This window comes from Hakea prostrata, chromosome 2 (assembly GCF_041222555.1).
Source record: "Hakea prostrata isolate BN-2017 chromosome 2, UWA_Hpros_2, whole genome shotgun sequence".
Taxonomy (NCBI): Eukaryota; Viridiplantae; Streptophyta; class Magnoliopsida; order Proteales; family Proteaceae; genus Hakea; species Hakea prostrata.
In genome coordinates, this window is record NC_142601.1 from 63046010 (window position 1) to 63068047 (window position 22038).

The following is a 22038-nucleotide window of genomic DNA, read 5'->3' on the forward strand; positions in this document are numbered from 1 at the left end:
AAGCACATCAACTTTTTGGTGCCCAACAGGCAAAATTTGAAAAGAAGAAAAAAAAAAAAAGAAGTCCAACGAAAAAAAAAACCAAGCTAGCATTTGGATGTTTTTGGCCTCCAGGCATGAAAACGCATCCAAGTGGATCTCAATCAAGTATCAAGAGAAGAAAAGGCCAGAGTGACAACCAGGCTACATAGCTGCTCATGTATGTGTTATGTGTCAAATGATCTCTGGCTCTGCATTCAGGCCACACAACCTGAATGCTCTATCGCATCTTCTAGCTTAAGAATATATCAGTCACCACTACCCAGAATGCAGATCCCTTGATTTCATCACCAAATTGTCCTTTCATACGTAAATCATATCTTCCAATCATGCTGATCACCAAAAGAGGCTGAATTTTGCAATTCAGATAAACCACAACCCAACTCAATCAATATTCAGAACCGACTAGTGATTTGCTCCATCCTGTCTCAGAATCAATAACTAGCGAATGCAGTCACCTCACAACCTAATTCATAGCAAAATTCAACGTATCGCTGAAAGCATTTGATAGCTCTTAAATCTTAACACCCATTGCCATTGCAATCCCAGTTTTCATCCTTCATCCCCATCAACTAGTGTAGCAAGTGCATTAGGTCCATGCAACTAAATTCCCGTCAGAAGTCTGACCATCTAATTCATTACGTTTTCCAACTTGCAAGTCTTCCATTGGTTCAAGTTCTTTGAGAATTGCTCACACCTCATACTGATATCGAACACTTGATATTAAATGCTGAATACCTATTCCTAGCCTTTTTCTCAAACGCACAGCCATGCAACTCAATGACTCAAATTTATTAACAGTTGGGAGAAAGAATGCAATGCCTGAGGCACAAACCATTGCTTGAGGCAATTTGTTAAGGTACTGGGCAATTTTGCCCCAACCCCTTCGACCCACTACGAAAGTTTAGGAAGAGAAGCTTTATAGCCTAACTAGCTATTACAACAAATGTCAATTTTACAGAGACAACAACAGCTACAGGCAAGAACTAAAAACAACAAATTACCAGCCAAGAGTAACCACAGGTCGACAAAATAGAAGATACTCACAACGCATTATATAAACAGCATCAGATATTACCACACGTACAGCTATCTAGCACCCATCTATTCATTGTAGTAAATTCTAATATAATTTTATCCCAAGATAACATTTGAAATCTATTTTACTACATTTTATTTTTCTTGACAACATATACCATATTGATCAACATACTAAGGAGTCACCATAAAGGAGGAAATATTGGCTGTCACCATGTCAAGAGGATGAACAGGATTAATTGAATTGCAGACTACAAAATTTTGATTTGTACATCTCTGGCGGAGTTTAAAATTGACTTGTCACATACCACTACAAAGAATATGCCAAAACTACTCTTGACCTGACTCTGCCGTTTCAGGTTGTCAACACAAAATCAACCCAAATGTTGCTTGATCATTAATATCCGCTCTATAAGAGAACAAAGGCACAAATGTGGAAACTTGCAGTGAAATGAAACTGTCTCATCAGGATTTGCAGGCACAAGTACATTGTCCATGATAATGAATTTTAAATCTAGTTGGAACTGAGAATTTGTATAAGCATTTCTCTTTGCAGCCAAACTCTCGCATCCTGAGTGACAACTACACTCCACTGGTATGACCAGCTCATTTCCTGAAATTAGGCACTGACATGAAAACTTCTCAAATTTGAAAATATCTGGACTAGAAATTCCATGATCCCCTTGTCTTGGTTTCCTGTTGAAGCCTTTCTCCAAACAACTGTTACTCTCAGCAAGGACTAATGTTTTGATTTCTGACAGAAGATTCACGGACCATGATGAAATGATATCATGAAGATCTTCTACAGAGCAGTTTACATCCTTACCAAATTCATGTTTGAGAATTTTCTGTATCAAGGCATAAACATTGTGCAAGCACTCATCACAACATTTGTACAAACATGTAATGCCAGAGGCAGCTGAAAGATTCCTTCTGCTGTTTATGTTAGAGTTGTCATCTCCAGTAAGCCCATCATGATTACATGGATCGGCATCAGACAAAAGACCAGTCGCTACTGCCGACAAATCATTGCTCTGATTAAAGACTTGAGTGGGTCTAGAGACCGAAAGGTCACCCAGTTCACCTGGACAACATCCAATATCCATACAATTAACAGACAATTCTGTGGCTAAACCACTAGATTTTTTCACACCCCCCAAATCTCCAGAAACTTCTATGTTAGAAGCAAGATTTTCTGGATTGCATTTCTCAGAATGACGATGTTCATGTGGTTCCATCATGGTAGTAACACCGGCCACTGGATCAGCAGCAGATGAAGAACTCTGAAGCACATCTGAGATGGAATGACCAAAAAACATCTGATGAGGCCCGCCCTTAGAAGTAGTGACTCTCTCTTCGGTCTCAGACAATCTAAGATTAGGAATTCCCTCGTCAGAACCAAGTTTCTGAGGTATTTCTTCTCGATCTCTTTTCTGTGCATCACACTCAGTCAGACTATCCACACAGGCATGTGACTTATCTGGAGTAGGTCTAGGGTCTGATGCTGGGATTTGAGAATCCAGCTCTAAACTGAGATACAAAGAAACATGGTTAAGACAATATCATGGTTTGAAAGACATCCATATAGATCTAGCAAGAAAACAAGAGAGCAAATATGATACCTCTTCAATGCATATGCCCAACTATTGACCATATCTTCCAAATATGCCACTTGTGACAGAAGACGAAGGAACTGATATCTGTCTTTTCCACTCTGGATTCTAGCATTTACCTCTCCAACTAGAAGATCTAGAACCTTTCGCACTTCAAAAGAAACTTCTCTAACTGACGTGTAAAAACCTTTGTAGGCCAACAAGCCAACAGCTACGAGCCCTCTAACTAAACCAGATTTCTCTTTGTTTTTTATGTTACTGGAGTTCAATCCAACAGCAGCTACCTTCTCCAATGAGTTACTGGGCCTAATGATACAAGAATTAAATGGCCAACCCTTCCAAGGTCCATTTATATATGTACAAGGACCTTCTTTTAATTTTGATGTGGCCCAACATAGTTCAGCAAAGTGAGGATATCGCAAAATCTGAAAGCCTAAGGAAGATATAGCAAACAGCAAGCTAGGTTTCCCTTTCAATGTTCTATTATTCGGTGGGCTCCTAGTAACAATATCTTGAGGACAATGCTGCCCAATCTCATGTAGACCATTTTGTCTTAATAATGAAGGAAGTTCCTTAGAATCATTTAGAAATGGTTGAGTTTCCAGACCACCAGAAGAAGCATTCCCACTACGAACTGATGATCCAGATTTTTCCTGCTGACTGCCTCCTTCATTAACTGCAGCATTCTTTGCTATATCACATTCCACCTGTCTATTACCTTCATTTGGAACACAAATTTCAAACTCTTTGCGAACCAAACCACAATGAGTTCTCTGGTGAACCAGCTGAACATACTGTTTAACAATATTCACCGACATCTCTGCTGCAGATGAGCTAATCACTTCATCATGATTGAAATTTCCATCAACCTGCACCAAGAAACGTGGTATTGTGTGTACTGATGCTGAGCTATTCCTGTCCAATGCATCACTTGAGAAGAACTCTTTGATCCCAAGAGGGAGAACTTGACTTGGCACATCTGAAGTAGCCTGAAAGAAGAGAAATGCACAGCACTGTCAATCAGTTCATTCTCACTACAAGAATATACAGGTGCAAACAGGAATAAGGTACAAATAGTAGGGAGGCTGGGTGATGGACAACAACAAGAACATGAGAATAACTTGAGAAGGTACAAGCACAACCAAATAGCTTACTAACCACTACATGTAAACAACTAATGCATCAGGCAGAGAACATATTCAGCATGTGAAACAGGCAGAAAGCATATACAGTGTAGGATGGTTTGGTAACGTTAACCATGCCTTACCAAATCACTGCTTTCTATAGTTGCCTTTGACATGTCAATGTATTCTATAATGCATCAAACAAGCAATGTGTTGCTGGAAATATAACTATTACATAGGTCATTCAATTGACTACTATTTAAGGAAAGAATCAGAAACACAACACAGACAGAATGGGATTCCTGGGTTCACATAGCTCCTATGGTCCTAGGTCAAGTGGTCTTTAAAATCAAATTATGAAAGAAATTTGAACCCAGTGAGCAAATCACTTTGTGTGTAAGCAAGCTTAGATGACTTTAAAAATCAGTTCCACTGTGCTAAGCTTCCCATAAAAGATCAAGAAACATCAACAGCAAAATGGCCAGTGGACCAGAGTTTTAGCCTGAGGTCAAGGCACTAAAACAGCATCTTGGCATAAGGTTGTATAGGAAAATTGCCCTCACAGCCTTTGCTCGCATGGAAGCCTTCGGGACCAGGTTAGCCCTTTAAACATCAATAACAAAATAAGCCCAAAAACAAAAGCTGCAAAATCTATCATCATTACGAAGCACAACAAAGACTGCTGAGTCACGTGATCTTACCAAAATCATAAAGGATGCAGGCAAACAGATGGACTGCACCAGCTCAACAAATGAATTCCAGGCTTGAGATGCATTTTTCACACAATCCTCGGGACCTATTGTTCCATTTGATTCACACGTACGTAAAGGAGAAACATTCCCCTGTGAGACACTTTCCCTTTCAACTTCAAGCCTTGGTGTGTTATCTGACTCTGACATGTTCAAAGACGAGCCCTTATTCTGTAGGCTACATTTTTTAGCAACTTCTGGCCCTGCTGTCATTTCTGCTCTTGTATTTGAAATGAAAGCATTCTCTGGAGAGGAATCATCCCTAGCATCTCCAGACCTTCCTTTAACACTTGTGCCTGACATCTTTGAAGGCAAATCCTCCTCCACAAATTGATGCCAAGTCTCTATGGACCACAAATCAATTCGAGGCATGAAAATTACACATGACCGCATACTTGCACATTTCACTGCCAGAGAAATTAGACAAAAATAAAAATTTCAGAAAAAATAAGGGTTGAACTATATTTTATTTTGTGAATGTAGTTAACATGCAAGTGTCACAATTTTCACCCCAATCATCAAACTATTTAATTTAATTTATGTTTTTTTGAACTACAGGTCCATACTAACCCCACAACCATATGGATCATGTCAAGCTGAATGAGAACCATTCAACTTTCACCAAAAGCAGTGAAAAGCACTAAACCACCTCAGGAGAGTGGCCCCAGGGTACAAGGAATCAACTTAGGACCTCACACTTCCTTACACAATGATCCCTTGCCAACTCAACCACTCCCTTGGGGTTAGCCATCAAATTAATTAACCATGACACATCCAAGAAAATATTCACCAGTCCTAATACTTCAGATTTGGACATATAATGAAATCTGCACCAGGGTTCTTTTCATGAATAACAAATCTTTATTTCTCCAGAAAGATGGGCTGACACAACCCAAGGAAAAGTATCATCTGCATTAGAACTGTCTTCTGCTAAAATAGTATATAACAGATCCATGTCCCTGAAGAGACAAACATGATCTTCTGATGGTTTGCATAACCCCAAAAAGAAGCAGGTTCATCAATTATGATACCCAGAAAAACTTATACCAATTCCAGATAGGAAATAAAAGCAGCCAGTTCTGAAGAAAACTCACAGATCAACAAAGATAATACATTCACTAACAAAGAATATTGCATCTCACCATAAAAAGGAAATAAATGGATATACAGTATTCTAAGCACAAGTGAAGAGATATTCGATGCAGTATTAACTCAACACTGCGCATGCAAGTTACAAATGAAAACCTATGCAGGTCCTATAAAACATCCTAGTATTTGCCTGAAGGAACAGCAAAGCCAGGCAAAATAGCCTACAGGTGTGGAGATATAAACATGACAGAATTATATAAGCAAAAAAAAGAGATATCATTACAATTGTCAACTACTAGGAATTTAACAACCACTAGGAATTTAAAATACATAAAAAAAAATACCTAACATCTAGAAGCAAAGGAACAGAAGCATACATAATATATGTGTTACAGCTTCAACAAAATCTCCCTGTCCTTGTGCAATGGTAGCCAAGTTAATCTTCTGAATTTCAACATTCCCTGCATAAGCATGGAGAATACATGAAGCAAGATGGTTTTGCCCAGATCTAGGACTGCCAGCAATCAATACTCTGAATCCTGATGTTCGAGATGAAGATGATACATTCCGAAACAAATTAATATGAGCACTAGCAGAATGTGCACCACCAATATCAACTTTTCTATGGCCATCATCAGTGTCATCATTTAATGCATTGAAATCAGCAAAACTAGAAGCACTAACCAAAAGACCAGCATAAGAAAGATTTCTCTCTATCTCCTTCACAAAATCTGCTTCCTTGATCAAATCTAGTAGACAAGATGACCACAAAGCCCCAGATATTTTTTTCTTTTCTAAAGCTGAAATAGCAACATCTTTTATCATTTCTGTAGCTTTGGAAAGGGCAGGAGGTAGCCACAGCCGTTCATCAAATCCAAGGGCAACAATCAAATGCAATAGTGGTTGAAGCAAACAAGGAGTTAGATGGGCATGAAGAGGAGAGGAAACTACATCATTTGCGGCCATTCCTGCTTCTCTGCGAGAGCAAGGAGGAGGGGAACATGCAAGAGCATCCAACCAATCCCTTTCCTCCACAGAGAAGGAGGGAAGAGGGATAGATCTGTCAATATTACCCTTCTTTTCAGCAGCAGTGAGAAGATCTTGCAATGCACAATTTCTCTTCAAAGCAATCATGGCTGCTTGAGTACAAAGAGCCTGCAGATCAGCACCAGCAAAACCTGCAGTTTGTTTCGCAACCCACTGAAGCAAGGACCCAGAAGCAGGTTTTGGCCATTTCCGAGTGTGTAGAGACAGAATAGCAGCTCTGTCCTCGAATGATGGCAATGGAAAGTAAATTTCCCTATCAAATCTTCCAGGCCGTCTCAGAGCAGGATCAACAGCCTCAGGGCGATTTGTTGCACCAATGACAATGACTGATCCTCGAGATTTTAGACCATCCATTAAAGCAAGCAAAGTGGACACAACGGAAATATGTGTCTGATCTTGCCGCCTCGTGCGACATGGTGCTAAACCGTCGATCTCATCAAAGAAAATTATAGATGGTTGAGATTTTTCAGCAACCTGAAACAAGAGTCTTAACTGGCGTTCAGCATCACCAACATATTTTCCCAGACAATCTGCACCTTTACGAGCAAAATAGGCAATTCGCTTGTCACCATGAGATAATGAACCAATCAATGCCCGCACTACTAGGGTTTTACCTGTCCCAGGGTACCCATGCAGAAGAACACCTCTAGGAGGTGTAATCCCCATATTATTAAAGAACTCTGGATATAAAAGAGGCAATATAACAACCTCTTTCAGGCATTGGACGACACCTTGAAGCCCAGCAACAGACTCCCAACCTTGATACAGCTTTTCACTCTCTGAGGAAGGACCACCAATGTACACAGGTGTAAGTCTCAACAAATCTCGATGAAGTCTCCTGCGTTCACGTTTCAAGAACTCTTCATCTTCACCACAATTTTCCAACCATTTTTCTTCTGCCTCCAAATCCTTCCTCCAAGCATCGTGTGACAGCTTTCTTGCTTCCAACCTCATTTTCCTAGCTTTCATTCTTTTCTGCTGGTGCAAATATTGATTACCTTGAGGTTGGAAAAGATGCCGATGATCCGAGCAAGCAATGAGAAATTTTTTATGGTCAAAAACACAACCATCAGCTCTCCCACAAGGCTGCAAGAGAAATAAAAAACCATAATAAAAAAGGATGAAGAAAATGGAAGCATAAACATCAATTTGCAACTTCTAACAGGATATACAACTTACCAAGTGATAGGTTTTGGGACACCTATCAACACGGCATCCTATAGTTGCTCCTGACCTCCCACAGCGGCTGCATTTGAGTGCTCTTCCCCTGCAAAGTGCTGCCTTAACATTTTTTAAGCATCCCAATCCAGCAAAATAGACCTGAAAGTAATGGAAAATGCATGAGCATTGAATGGAAGTTTTGGATCATCTTTCCAAAGCAAATCATGAGCCTCATAACTAAAAAAAGAATTTGATAAACATTACTAACACTAAAAAAGAATATATCACTGATAATAAGAAAGAAAAGGTGCCTTCTCTTTCCTCCAAGCATGTGCTCCCACAAAACATTGATTGAGATAGTACAAATCACATACTTGATAATATTAGAGATAAAGTGCCAGCAAAATTCACAGCGGGCAATGCTAGAAATGAACCCATTAAATGCACAAAGCAAGGATCATGCAAGGCAGAGATCCCTGTTATACGGGTCCCAGTCTAAAGTGAGATAACACCAGCCAGGCATGGCCCAATGCTCATTAAATGCACACAACCTTTACAATTTCCTTTTTTTGAGATGATAATTAGACCCTTGATAACTTAGGAACAGATCAGGCAATGGTTATCAGGGAAGCCATCATATCTAGAGAAATGTTTCTCAACAAGACAACAACCAACAGTATCTAAAAGGGGGTAGGTCAGACCCAACATCTGCTCTACGGCTCTACCCATATAATATAAGGTTGTTTCACAATGGACCTAACCCCACGAAGGACCTCAAACATGATAAATAACTAAATCATAGGTTCAAGCAACAAATTACAGCAAACCAATCACAACCAGATCTGATATGGTAGAAAATAGGTAGATCTCAAGAATTCTGGAATAGACTAAGGTTTTTTTTGGTGGCCTTCCTCAGGTGTACAATCGATATCCAATTGCAGGAGAAAGAGGAGCTTGATCACCTTATTCATGGACGGCAGATTTACTCCTTTGAATAACATTCAGATCACCAACAGATTTCCACATGCAAAGATCAATTTATAGAAAAAAAACAGAGAATTGAGAACATGGTAAAGGATAGGATAAATTGAAATCAAAACCAAACCAAATCAGCACTAAGCAGCCCCCTCTCCCCTCCCCAAAAAAAAATAATACAAGGGCTATGGGTTCCCTTTAAAAAGTTTGTATATATGAATTCAACGGAGGATATGATGCAATCAACTTGATGCTGCGCGAGAGAGATTATTGTGGCATTGCACAAGTGGGAGCATGATCTAAAGACCGAGATAGACTACTATCTTTTTGCTAGAGATATGAGATATTACAACTAAACACAATGGGGGGGAGTCCTGGTTTTCTTGTTGCTTTAGGTCTTTACTTATTAGCATCCTAGTTTGATTGAATTTCACAATAGTTTTAAGCTTAATTAGTTAAGAGTTACAATTGATTTATGTTTCCTTTTGTATATCTATTTTCAGTTAATTATAAATATATGTGTCGGTGGTATGGTAGAACTTCAATCACCTGCCTTGTTCTACAATTATTCTCTCTTCTTCTCTCTACCCGGTACTGGTTACAAATTCTGGGATTGTTCACAGCATCCATTGCCAGTTTGAAAGTCGTTTAAGGCTTCTAGTTTGAAGAAATAGACCTGGTTCTCCTTCACTGAATTAGGATTTCATGCTTTGATTTCTTATGGGTTTCATACGCTGAAGATTATCCTATTACTGGGGTTCCCTGTTTCCTAAAGTCATTCCCAAATAGCGGTGCTATCAATGTATCCGTAACATCATTGTAGTACAAGGATTGAACACTTGAAATTTATTTGTTTAGTTCTCACATGAAAGTTGATGAAAATTATAAATTCTGGTTTTAGTTCCAGGATTTTTGTTCCTCTGGTATGGCTTGATAGAAGAGGAAGGATTTCCTTTTTCTTCCTAGTTTAACAATTTTTCAGTCAGAGTATAGATTTTTGCAGATTTTTGGTATTGCTGCCTCTGATTTGCTTTTATTATCAAAGAATTTTGGTAACATCCTCTTGTTTTTGTTGATGTATCTGGCTATTTCAAGAGACAAGGAAGATTGATACTCTGATATACCCACCTGGTTTTTTGGCGTCCGATATTACCATTGTTATTCCCACAGAGAACTTTTTCATCTTGTCCCCCAAGAGAACAATGGGATAAGGAGTTTGCTTATTGCAGGCTGGCTAGAAGGGTTCTTAAAATCAGTTTGTCTTGAGGAGATCTGGTTGATTCTCATGTGTTCAGCACAGAGAGGGTTGAGACGGGATTTTCTCAAAGTTCTCTGTCCAGGAATGTAGCAGAGTTTGTTGATAGATCCTCTACTCATGGAGAGGTTTTCTTCATAGATTATTTGCCTGTCTATGATAAGTAATTAATTGCCAGTGGTGCTGCCGTTGCCGGGTTTTGATGTTGCAAAAAGAAGACTACCCTGCTTTATTGCAACCTTCTTTTAGTTTTCTGGCTAGTTTCGTTAGTTCCAAATCTTCTCCCATGATTCTTCATGAAGTTGATGAATTGAAGGCACAATTTCTATTCTGGACTCTCTGTTACTGGTCTCTGGTTGTGTGAGTTTGAGGAAGGCAACCATGACTTCTGTTCTTTGTTTCTTCTCCTTTCGCCAATTCCCTTCTACAGTGCCAAAGTGGTAGCCGATCAAAGAGGATGACCAGCCTTGAATTGGAAGCCTGAAGATTGATTGCTTCGCCTTTTTGTTAAGAATCACCCCCCCCCCCCACCTCTAGATTGAGAATGTGTTCTTTGCCTAGAATCTAATCAGTTGCTGTGGTTCTGATTTGGAGTTCTGGTTTTATTTGATCTTGGCAGAGTTGCCGTTGTCTACTTCTAGTGGCTTAAGGTTGGAAATTTTGTAGCTCACTTTCATTAAGCAGTTGCAATCGGGAATTTCGGGATTCTCCTCTTGATCAAAGTACTGAAGAAGTTTCCCCTTTGTTTCTGTTGGTTTAGATCTTAGAACCATGAATGTCATGAGGTAGAAAACAGTCACGACTCCAAGACCAATCCCTTTTCTTGGTTTAAGTTAGTTTCTGTTAAAGTGGATAGTTTTCTGATTGACATTATTACCCTTGTAATTTCTTTTATTTGAACTTGTATCCCTATATTCATAATTTGGCTACATGTTACATCATTCAGATTTAATTGATTTGGTATTTAATGTGTGGAAATACCATCCTTCAATAATTATCCATCTCTCTCATACTATATATTACGATCTTGTCATTAAAAGTTTTTCCTTCCAGCTCTGTCCTCCATCTCTAAATCTAATTCCTTTCATATCCATTACTCCCTAAATTTACCAATAACCCTCTGAAAATATCTGGTATACTACAGCATTGCCATTATTTTTTTTAAGTTGGGCCAATTGGCTGATTTTGTTAGCCTTAAATTGGGTTTTGAACCCAGGATTTCCATTATTTGGCATGTTTGCTTGGACTGAACGAAGGATTGAGTTAGGTATAGTGGATTAACTATTAATTTGCCATTATCTTACTTTATTGGACCATGGATCGCATTGGTTTGGGATTTTATTTGTTAGCATGAGGGGCCGATTGAAGATCTGTGGGGCTTTCCTTCTGAGATTTTGGTCTTTCTAGGTCACGTGTAGTGGTGCACATTAAGGGGGTATTGAAGATATCTATAGCAAGCAAAGCAATTTTGTGCAATTTCTGTGATTTTTTTTTACATGGTCTTATGGCTGCAAGGGTGTGCCTTCCTTGAAATAGGTTTTTGTAGTCACTAGAGCAGCATTTTCATCTTTTATGAATTTTTTGTATAGCCATGGGAGTTACACTTTTATGAGATTTTTTGTGCAGTCATTGGAGCAGCAATTTTATGGAGTTATGTAGCCGTCAGGTGCTACTTTTGATGGACTTTTATGGTGCTAATTGATGCTGCAATTTGTGACCCTCATTGGGAGGGGTGTTTGATGTCATCGACTTGTTGTTAGGTGTTAATTTTATTGTCTCTCTAGGAAAGACAAGGATTTATGACAATTGACTAGAGTGCCTGATTACTACATAGTTCAAGACTGGTGTTGCCTTCCAAGTTTATTCTTATTTGTCCAAGCTGGAGCTTTCTTTTAATTTGTGCATACTCCAACTTGAGGGGGAATGCTACAGATATGAGATATATGAGATATTATAATGTGACACAATCTTCCTTGTTGCTTTAGATCTTTATTTATTAGTGTCCTGGTCCAGTTAAGTGTCATATTAAGCTTGAGACTTAATTAGGAAAGAGTGAAGATAGGTTTCCTTTTGTATTTCTATGTCCGGTTTATTATAAATATATGTGTTCGCTGGTACAGTAGAACATAGATTCAATTGCACAGCAATGTTCTCTAATTGTTCTCTCCTCTTTACCCATTACTGGTTACAGATTCTGGGGCTGTTTACAATTTTTAAATGGGTTTAGACAAACATGTACGGTTCTGTTAGAACAAAGCAATATGTACAAGGGTTTTTTTAGGGAGGAACCAAAGATAGAAGCTAAAGTTCTCTACAAGAGAAGAATTCCAAAAATTCTTTTTTAAGGGAGCTTCACTTCAATTGTGAAATTCCTATATAAGATCACAAGATCAAACAGTAATCAGTGAATTATTTCAGCGGAAGTTCCATTCCAATGGCAATATCTGGGAGAGAACAAAGATGTATAATTGATTGCAATCTTATTTTAAATGAGCAGATTTCAACAAAATTGATCGCATCTCCATGCTAGCTTCCTTACTTTGTTCTCTTAATTGTTCCCTACAATCAATCTACAATCATACTGGGATTTGCGCACATTCTAGATCTTTCCTTTCCCAGTATCTTTTTCCTCTGCAATTTTTTTCCCCTCAGGACTGTATTTGCATTTCAAGGCCAAGACGAACCTTATAAAATGATATAATTGTGTTTTACCACCCACCTGCAATCTCAAAATATGATTTCAGATGCTCCTCACACTTGAAGATGCAGCTCTGAAAACCTGCATCCAAGAAAAAGTAGCTGTTGTTGGTTTGGTCTTTTATTTTAACTTCTGACATAGTTTTATTTTGGAATCTTATATTTGTAAACATAACCAGGTCCAACTGGTCCAAGCAGTGGTCCAATTTAAGTGATTTTTGTATTATTTCCTTTAGATACTTTTATTTGCTTTTCTTCATTGACCTACGGAGTGTTTTGTTTAGTTGTCTCAGCTAGGGTGGTTTCAGTCCTCTAGTGACACGGTAACGTAGCACTGTATTTGATTGATCAAAACAGTAGCCAAATAGGATCTTTCACAATGAATAAATTTCTGATTTGATAGACTTAGGTTGAAATAGAATTCAGATGTGAAAGAGGGATGAAGACTAGAGTGGTATTACAAGGATAATAGCATAACAATAGGGACTAAATAGGTCTTCAAAGCAGGGGCAGAACTATGAACTAGATTGGAAATTAGGATGAAGTGTAGATCACTTAAGTAGACTTGTCAATGACGAAGAAATTGAAGACACAATATGAGCCAATTGAGAGAACAATAAAAACAACAAAGTAACACCCGGGATTCACACCGCAAAGTGGATCAATTAGATCAAACACCAACCTACCTTAATCAAACACAAGGATTCTCCATAGAGAAGGAACACTGACAAAGCAACTTGATTTCAAAAGATGAATGTCTACTCCTCTTACATAAGTTTCTTATATAATTCTAAAGAAACATGAACATCATGTGACATCCAACCGCTAGCTTACCTATTAATGACTCAACCACTACCTAACTCGACAAAGGAAAACTCCTTTGACAATGAGTTTTTCTTATTTTCAAAGCTCAAACCCTTTTATTGACTTTTCAAAAACTAGTCATAGGCTTAAATCTAGTCCATAAATATCAAAATATGTGGGCTAACTTTTAACCCAAAAATCAAAGAAAAGAAGAAAAAATGGATTGGAATAAAAGAAATCTGTAAAAGGATTCTTCGATGGTCATACAAATTAATCAAGGATTTTGAACAAGAGATGGATCGGGAAGAAGCATTAGAGGATTCTATTCGTTCAAGGAAAACTTAACGTATAATCATTTTTACTGAAAATGATACCAACAAGAATACCAATACTTCTAATAGTATAAATCCACCAAAATAGTCCTAGCCCATAAAAGCCATGGGCAATTTGAATTAGAGCTTTAGGCCTTTGATGGGCCTGACCCACTGGGCTTTATTTTTTGTCTTCAATTTTGCATCAACTCTCCCCAACTTGAAAATGACATGTAACGCTCATATAGATCGGGATCGAGTTTCTTGAAATCATCAGCACAAATCCATGTACCATCATGTTGTGGACGTTTCTTCCATTTGATGAGGAAAGCATGGTATCCAGTGCCATGACGAGTGGTTTTTTAAGTCATCCAAAACTCCTCAATGACATCATCTATTGGCAGCTTGAGTTGGGGCAGCCTCAACATCTGTTCGGTCTTCATCATCAGAGTGGTGTCTTACATAGAGATGCAAGTCAACCACATTGAAGACGTTGCTTATGTTCATTTCTTCCGGTAACTCGAGCACGTAGGCATTTGATCCAATATGTTTCAACACCTTCCATGTTGGAACCTTTCTAGATTAACACGAACCATCACCATGTCTCTCGGTTGAAACTCCACATATCGTCAATGACCATCAGCTGTAGCCTTGTAGACATCATTGTTGAGAGCTATTCTTCAATGAACATCAACATGTACCTCTGTTATATGGCACAAAAACTCGTCAACTTCAATACTTATATGAGCCATCCTTCTTTGGAGTGAGTAATGTTGGTACATCACATGGACTTAAGCTCTCTTGAATGAATCCTTTATGTAGCAACTCAGCCACTTGTCGTTTGAGTTCATTGTGCTATGCTGGGCTAAGGCGATAAGCCGGTAGGTTTGGTAACACCAAAACAATACAAAATCAATAGCATGTTGAATATCACGCATAGGAGGTAGCTCATCAAGCAACTCATTAGGAACCACATTAGAAAAATCAGAAAGTAACTCTTTGATGGGTGGAGGGAATATCACCTCAGGTTGAGGGGTAACTTCCCTTGTAGCAAGGGCCAATACCAGCCTTGTATCTTGGCTACTGTGAATGAACTCCTTGTGAGGAACAGCCAACAGCTTCTTTTTTGGTATGGACAACAACTTCTATGCTTCATTGGTGCCCTTTTGGTTGGTCCTCGAAGACCTCTGCTGACGCATTTCAGCTGGGACATTGACTGAATGGAGGACAGTGTGAAGTCCTTTGAACTTGAATACACATTGGGTCCCCCCCGAGCATAACATCGTTATCATACATCCATTGTAAGATGCATAAGGAATTAGGGATTACATCACACCATACATCTTCCTCATACCTATGGAGCTTTAGTGGTACAAAACAACGTTGATTTACCTCCAAAGTATTATCATTCAACAAGGATACCCAATATGGTTGAGGATGCTTCTCCACCTTCAAGTTGGCCTTCCATATCAAACGTGTCTGAAACAACTTTGATGCAGCTCCCACCATCCACTATCACCAAAACAATATTATCTCCAGACTTCATACGTCTATCGAAGATACAGTCGCACTGCCAGTCCTCTCCTTTGGTTTCAACCACCAAGATGCAGCTTACTATACAAATGTCATAAGCATCACCATTGATCAAGTGGGAATGGAAATAGATCAAACTCTTCTTCCTCCACTATAGTTTCAACTTCAACAACATTGATCTTTTGACAATGTGGACAATATTTAGTCTAATGTCCAACCTCTTGACAATGGAAACATTGTGCTTGGTTGCCAGTAATCAAAGGAGCCTTGCCCTTATCTTGTTGGGTAGGAACTGTATGTCGAGGAGAGGTTGCTATAGTAGGTTTGGTGTTAGTGGATGCCAGTAATTCTTCAGTACATAAGGCCTTCTCAAAACAGTCCCTAACATTTTCCATGTCCACAACGCTAATGGCCCAGTTGATTTCAGGCCGTAAACCCAATCTGAAACTTGACAAGATTTAGATTCATGTGCAAGAAGAGAGGGAGTCAAATTGTTCCATATATTCTACAACTAACAAGTTCCCTTGACGAATAGAATTTAACTTGTCTTGTAGTTGCAATCGAAAATGGATGACAAGTACTTTTCCTTCATCTCCTCCCATGTAGTAGGAGCTCTACCACGATCTTCCAACTCATATTCACGAGTTCTCCGCCATTCACGTGCAACTCCAACTAGCTTGGTACGTGCTAGGCTACTAGCTTCATCTTTTGTGCCTCCAATAGTTCTTACCAATCAAAATAGTCATCCAATGCTGCCAACCAATCATAAAACATTTGAAGATCATGCTTACCAGAGTAAACCTTGAGTTCAAGCCTAACCTTTTGAGAGTCACCAACATGTCTATTGAATGTAGGTTGTGCTCCAGTGAAATAACTCTGTAAGTGCTCTTCGAAGGGTGGTTGCACAACTAAAATCCTGCCCTCTGCCTATATTCCTCCAAATAGGAAAATTAGCTATAGAGTGAGATGGCTGGGATTCTTCACCAAGTGGAGAATGTGGGGTATGAGTAAAGGGAACCATGGTAGGAGAGTGAGATCTCGACCATCTCGGCGAGATCTCAGTCGAGATATGCCATTTTTTGGGCGTCAACTCGATAGCCCATCTCGGTGGGTTTTAGGGTCCCAATTGGGCTAAAACTTAGTATTTAGCCTATTTAAGGCCTTTGAACACACTAGTAGCCTTGGATTTGTGAGAAAACAGCCCTAAGTATGATTTCTAAGTCTACCCATAGTGTGAAACCGAAATGTAGTAGGATTAGAGGATGCAAGGTTATATAACATGAAATATAAAACCATTAATGTTGTAGGATTAGAGAATGCAAGGTTATATAACATGAAATATAAAACCATTAATGTTGTAGGATTAGAGAATGCAAGGTTATATAACATGTAATATAAAACCATTAAGGCATATAAATGAAAATCAAGTGTATCAAATAACTTAAATGTCATCAAGATAACATTCATATGAGTATTACAATCTTGACTTTCGAGAATAGAATGATAAAAGTATACAACCGTTAGAAGTTCTATATAAGTCATTAACGCATAAGTTGATCTAATTGAGAACCTCTAGTGTGGTGCCCAAGGAATTAGTTCATTTTTGAATCTCCATTATTATTCCTAGCAAGGGATCGAATCTCAAGGCTTATTCATCGCCAACAAGAAAGTAAAAATCCCCAAACCCTGGATCCCCTCTTTTTCCCCTTTCTTTTCCCAAGCTCCACATTCAACCAACCCAAACCAACCATGGGAATCATCACACGTTTTGAATTGATAGACTCCAACCCCCCCCCCCCCCCATTTGGATAACTCAATCCAATTTGTATGTGGTTTCTAACCAGGCAAACCCTAGGAATCTCATTTTCCCTCTTAATCCCCCACCCAATTAATATTTAACCTACTTCTCCAAAACCCATGCTGCCAATTCTGCTCAAATCTCACTTGTTTGCTGATTTCAGTACTAAATCAACCCTAGCCACCTCCATTTGACGTAACCCAAATTCTAGGGTTTTGAGATTTAAGATAAATCCCTAAAATTGGGTCACCCAAGATCCTCTTCCTTGTGAACCAGTAATCAATGACTAACAACTGTTGTTGAGGATTATGAGGGGAGGATTAAGTAACAATTAGGGGTTTAACAATCATTGAGATGGGATAGGGTTTTGGGAAAGACAGAGAAAGTTTGACTAACAAAACCCAGATGGGTTGGGATAAACTAGGAAAAAGGTAAATTAGGGTTTTGTTAAAACCCTAAGATGGGATGGTTTATTTGGTAATAGGGTATCCAAACTCACCCTAGGTAGGACTGGGTGGAAAAGGGAAGGTTTAGGGATGAATGGATGAAGAGGTATGGGTGTTGTTTCAAGGTTTTTGGCTGATCTTGAGCGGCTTCTTGAATTCTTGAACGGATCTTGGAAGCTTCTTCTTCTTTCTCAATCTTTCTGTCTCCTCTTTCTTTTCTTTTCCCTTTCTTTTCTTTTTTCTTTTTCTTTCTTTCTTTTCTTCGTAGACTGCCGCATGATTAAGAAAGGGGAGAAGATGTAAGGGAAAAGTGGGGCTTGCTTTCGCCAGGGCTAGGATGAAGGGAAGGGTGGGGCTTGCTACTACAAGGTTCAGATGAAGTGGAAGGGTGGGAGGCTTGCTTTCGCAAGGTTCAGACGAAGGGGAAGGGGTCTGTGACGGGTAGGAAGGGGATTTGGGTTGGGGAGAGGGCTGGGATGGGACTTGTTGGTGGAAGGCTGACTTCTGAAATATAGTTGAAGAGGACTGTCACCAAGCTTGCAAAGATGAAGAACCATGCAGAAACTGCAGAATGACTCACTCAATTCCTAAACCCAGGTCGTGGGCTAGCTTCCCATGACTCCCAAGTCTTGAATTCTTATTAATCTTCAATTTTCTTGTTTTTACAAGGAGGTGAGCGCTTTATATAGCCTTATACTTGGAAAATAGACTTTGACTTAAACAATGAAACTAAATAAGACTCAACTAGGGAATCCTATTTAGAGTAGGATCCCCTTTACAACTCAACAATCAAATAACCACAAAAAAGGAATCTCCTAGAAAGAACTTGCAAAATTAATAACCAATTATCCAAAAGGAATCTTACTTTAAAATTAATTCCAATTGGGACCCCATCTCTAACTAGGACTCTCAATACTAATCTTTTTTTTTTTTTTAAATTGATATAGACTCATAAAAATATTAGAAAATTTACTAGACCCTCTTTGTGTCCAAAAGAGGTGGGAAAGACCAAATTACCCCTAGTACAATTTGGCCAGCCCATTTGGTGAGTCAATGGGCTTGGTTTTTGGGCCAACTTTGCTGGTTCAAGAAGGAGGTAGGCCTGCTTACATCACCATTACCCTATTGTTTCCCGGTTTCCTCATATGATTTCTTGCCCCATTGTCACCCCACTTTATCCTAGAGCCGACACATCCTTGATCCAAGTTGTCTATGCATCCCTAGGCGTCTTGGCCCTTCTTTGAGTCAAGCCGTCCTGGTGTTGCCTTGTCACTTTGCTAGGCATTACCTGGGCTTTCATTGCCCTCTATTGCCTCACCTCATCAGCATGAAAACTATGTCCTTGATATTAGATATGGTCTGGTTCCTAACTGGACAAGTCATTACTTGCTAATCACCAACCCGACAGTTTTACCATGATATGCTCAAAAATGTCTTTTTCATTTAAAAATTATCCTGAATTTCTAAACATGCAAGGAACTGAAACCTCTTTCATCCCCTCCAACATCGCCATGTCAGAAGAAAGAAAAAAAAATTCCCTTGAACACCTCCAAGGTTAAATCGTTTTATTGTTCCAAACTAGAATTTCTCTTTACTTGATATTTTTATCAAACTTAAAAGGCACACTACTGACCCATCAATGCCCATCTGCTAACCTCATCCTATTCCCAAACAAGCCTGAATAGGTATCATGAAATTCAAGATAGGCTACTACACAGTTTCATGCATAACAGGGCTGCATGCCAGCAGCAGAATATTGGTCTAATCACTGGCAGCATATAAGATAATTCCCCCACTAGTTCAACAACAGTATAATCCTCTGAGTTTAAAGCATCAACAACATCAAAACAAGTAACACATTGCATCTTTGAAAATTCATATCATACTATTTCTAAGTGCAATAAGCACAAAACATTCGGAAACACACCTGCTAGCCATCACAGGTGATACTGAGGAATAACAACTAAGTACATTCTTACAAAATCTTGTGAGTTCCACCATCTTAATAAATTAGTAAGAGATCAAAGGGTGCAACTACCTACCAAATTTCTATTCATAGTCAGACAGCAAAGAAGCAATATCTCTAACAATTGGCACTTCTACTATGCAACACATAACAAAGGTCACATATACACAGCCTCTCTCATGTAACCAGAAGAATAAATCTCAATTAAAAAAAAAAAAAAAAAGCAACTAGGTCAACAAACCACACCTCTGGACTCCAGACTGCACAGTGTTGATGAACCCAAACACCAGCAATACCAAAACGATCATTCATGGGGCCCAAGAGACGTCCAAGCCAATCAGGTTCAACACCAAATCCATCCCATGTGTCATAGTTAGGTTCCTCTGAGGCTGATGACCCGCCACCTCCCTCATTTTCACTCTCAACGGAATCCCTTATCAACCTCTTTGGAGGCTTTCCATCAGTTCCTCCACCACATAAACCACATCTACGCCCTTCATGTATCCGTGGCCTGTCAAGTGCATCAGTTAAAAAGTTCTTTGCATTATTCTCCTTTTCAACATGCTCATTTTCTACGGTTTTACCAGGAAATATCCCTGGGCAGGTATCCTTGTCAGTACTACATTCTTCATTGTCCAGTTGGCTCGTCGAGGGTCCAAGAATTTCAGCAGCATCTATATTCCCAACTTCATTTTTAGACTCTATTTGTTCCGGCTGCTTGTTGCTTGCTGACTCAAGCTGCTTATCATTTTCAGATGCACCTTCTAAAACCTTATTGCCTTGGACCTCCAAATCCTCCTCAGCCGATAAAACAGTAGCAGTTTTGCTCGCCTCTTTCCCAATTACTTGCGTAGAACTATCAAATACCACTGCCCCCTCACTTTCACCACCTACTGTGCTCTCCATGGGCAAAACACTCACCTCATTTAAGTCCAACATTATTTTCTCCGCATCCTTCTCATGCTCTTCTTCTTCAATTAGATTGTCACTCTTTAGCCGCATTCTTCCCCTAGCTTTGCCATTTCTCTTTAGCTTTGCATTATTTGATTTTGCTCCTTCTGGTACTTCTTTCTTATCAATGGAATCATTATCAACCAACTTATTTTCCTCTCTTAATCCATCAGATTCATCAAAAAGCCTCCTTTTGCCACGGGGAGAAGCTTCCTCTGCATTCAGGACAAAAGTCACTCTTTTCGCCCTAGATCTTAACCTTGATTTCCAACCCTCCGTTTCCTCCAAATCCCCAGAATTAGGACGAGGGGAAGGCTTCTCTGATCCATCATTCTCAGCCTTATCACTATTTAACCTTTTCTTCTCCTTGTTACTCGGACTCGCCCCACCTTGATCAACCCGACTTCTTTTCTTCACTGGAGGAGGAGACGAATCAAGCATTAACGGAGCTCTCCTAACGCGAGAGCTCCGACGAAGATCCGAATCAGCAGCCTCCAACGTTCCTTTGGCATTGCTTTCCTTCGGTTCTTCAAGGATACTGCGGTTACGGGTGAAATAGTTCTCGCATATAGCGTCAAGCTTCTTGTGTTTCTTCCGAGCTCTCAAATGGTCTCGCTCGGAACCACGCAGTTTCAGCGGCGAAGAGGAAGAGTTCCTTTGCTTGCGACCGTCCGGAGGCGAGCCAGAGGTCGACTGAGACAATCGCATGACAAGAAAACAAAGAACGATGCACGATAATGGTGGAAAAAAATGACAGGACCTCCGATCAAATAGATCTTCTCCTCTTCGTTCTTTGATTGTCGGATTAATCACAGACAAATAAATATGTGATTACATATAGACCTAACTTCCGTTCAACGATCTGTAAATGGAAACGAAAGAACCGAAGCAAACCAAACCCTAGAAATCAATCATGGATTCTCTTTATCTTCTTCTTTTTGCCTATCCTCCCTCTTATCACCTCTTTCTTTTCTGGTAATCTTCTGGTATTGTTCTTTATAGAGAGTTAAGGGTTCCACGAACACTGGACGAACCTGCGATTTTCTTTTTTTTCTTTTACGATTTTCTTTCTTGCTTCGGTTCTCTGTGTAAGGTACCTCTCGCAAGACTTTATATGGTCAAGGGTACTGGAGATCAGACGTCATTTGTTGTTGGATTGTTGGGGGTTGATTGGAGAAAGGGTGGGGGCAGAGAAGGTATATAAATATCTTTTACAGATTTTTGATATTTCTCTGTTTTCCAATTCATCGTTACCGCCAACGAAGTTCCCTCTACTTTTATTACAAACAATTGAATACACCATTTCTCTTTACCAAAAAAAAAACCATTAAAAAGATTTGAACAAAACGAGTTATTTACGCACGTTTCAAGTTGCAACGGCTCAAATTCATTACTGGGTGGTTCAGGATGCCCTAATTCTATTATCTTATGACTAATCTCTT

General features: G+C 39.3%; 1 protein-coding gene across 1 annotated transcript; it reads right to left on the reverse strand.

Moving 5' to 3' along the window:
* Positions 1–1088: 1088 nt before the first annotated feature.
* On the reverse strand, positions 1089–21754 carry LOC149025585 (P-loop containing nucleoside triphosphate hydrolases superfamily protein). The gene is made up of 6 exons (XM_089145786.1): positions 19892–21754; positions 7879–8019; positions 6030–7785; positions 4516–4970; positions 2700–3679; positions 1089–2607 (listed from the first exon to the last, which is right to left on the reverse strand). Exons 1-6 carry the CDS (start codon positions 21302–21304, stop codon positions 1452–1454), a joined length of 5901 nt encoding a protein of 1966 aa, XP_089001912.1. The 5' UTR covers positions 21305–21754; the 3' UTR covers positions 1089–1451.
* Positions 21755–22038: the final 284 nt, after the last annotated feature.

What these genes read in the sequence shown, in the direction of transcription:
- LOC149025585 (XM_089145786.1), bottom strand. Translation starts at nt 21,304, where the DNA reads ATGCGATTGTCTCAGTCGACCTCTGGCTCGCCTCCGGACGGTCGCAAG. An exon ending in GTCCCAAAACCTATCACTTG is followed by an intron (nt 7,786 to 7,878) that starts GTAAGTTGTATA and finishes TTTCTCTTGCAG; the next exon opens with CCTTGTGGGAGAGCTGATGG. An exon ending in TGGGCATATGCATTGAAGAG is followed by an intron (nt 2,608 to 2,699) that starts GTATCATATTTG and finishes TTTGTATCTCAG; the next exon opens with TTTAGAGCTGGATTCTCAAA.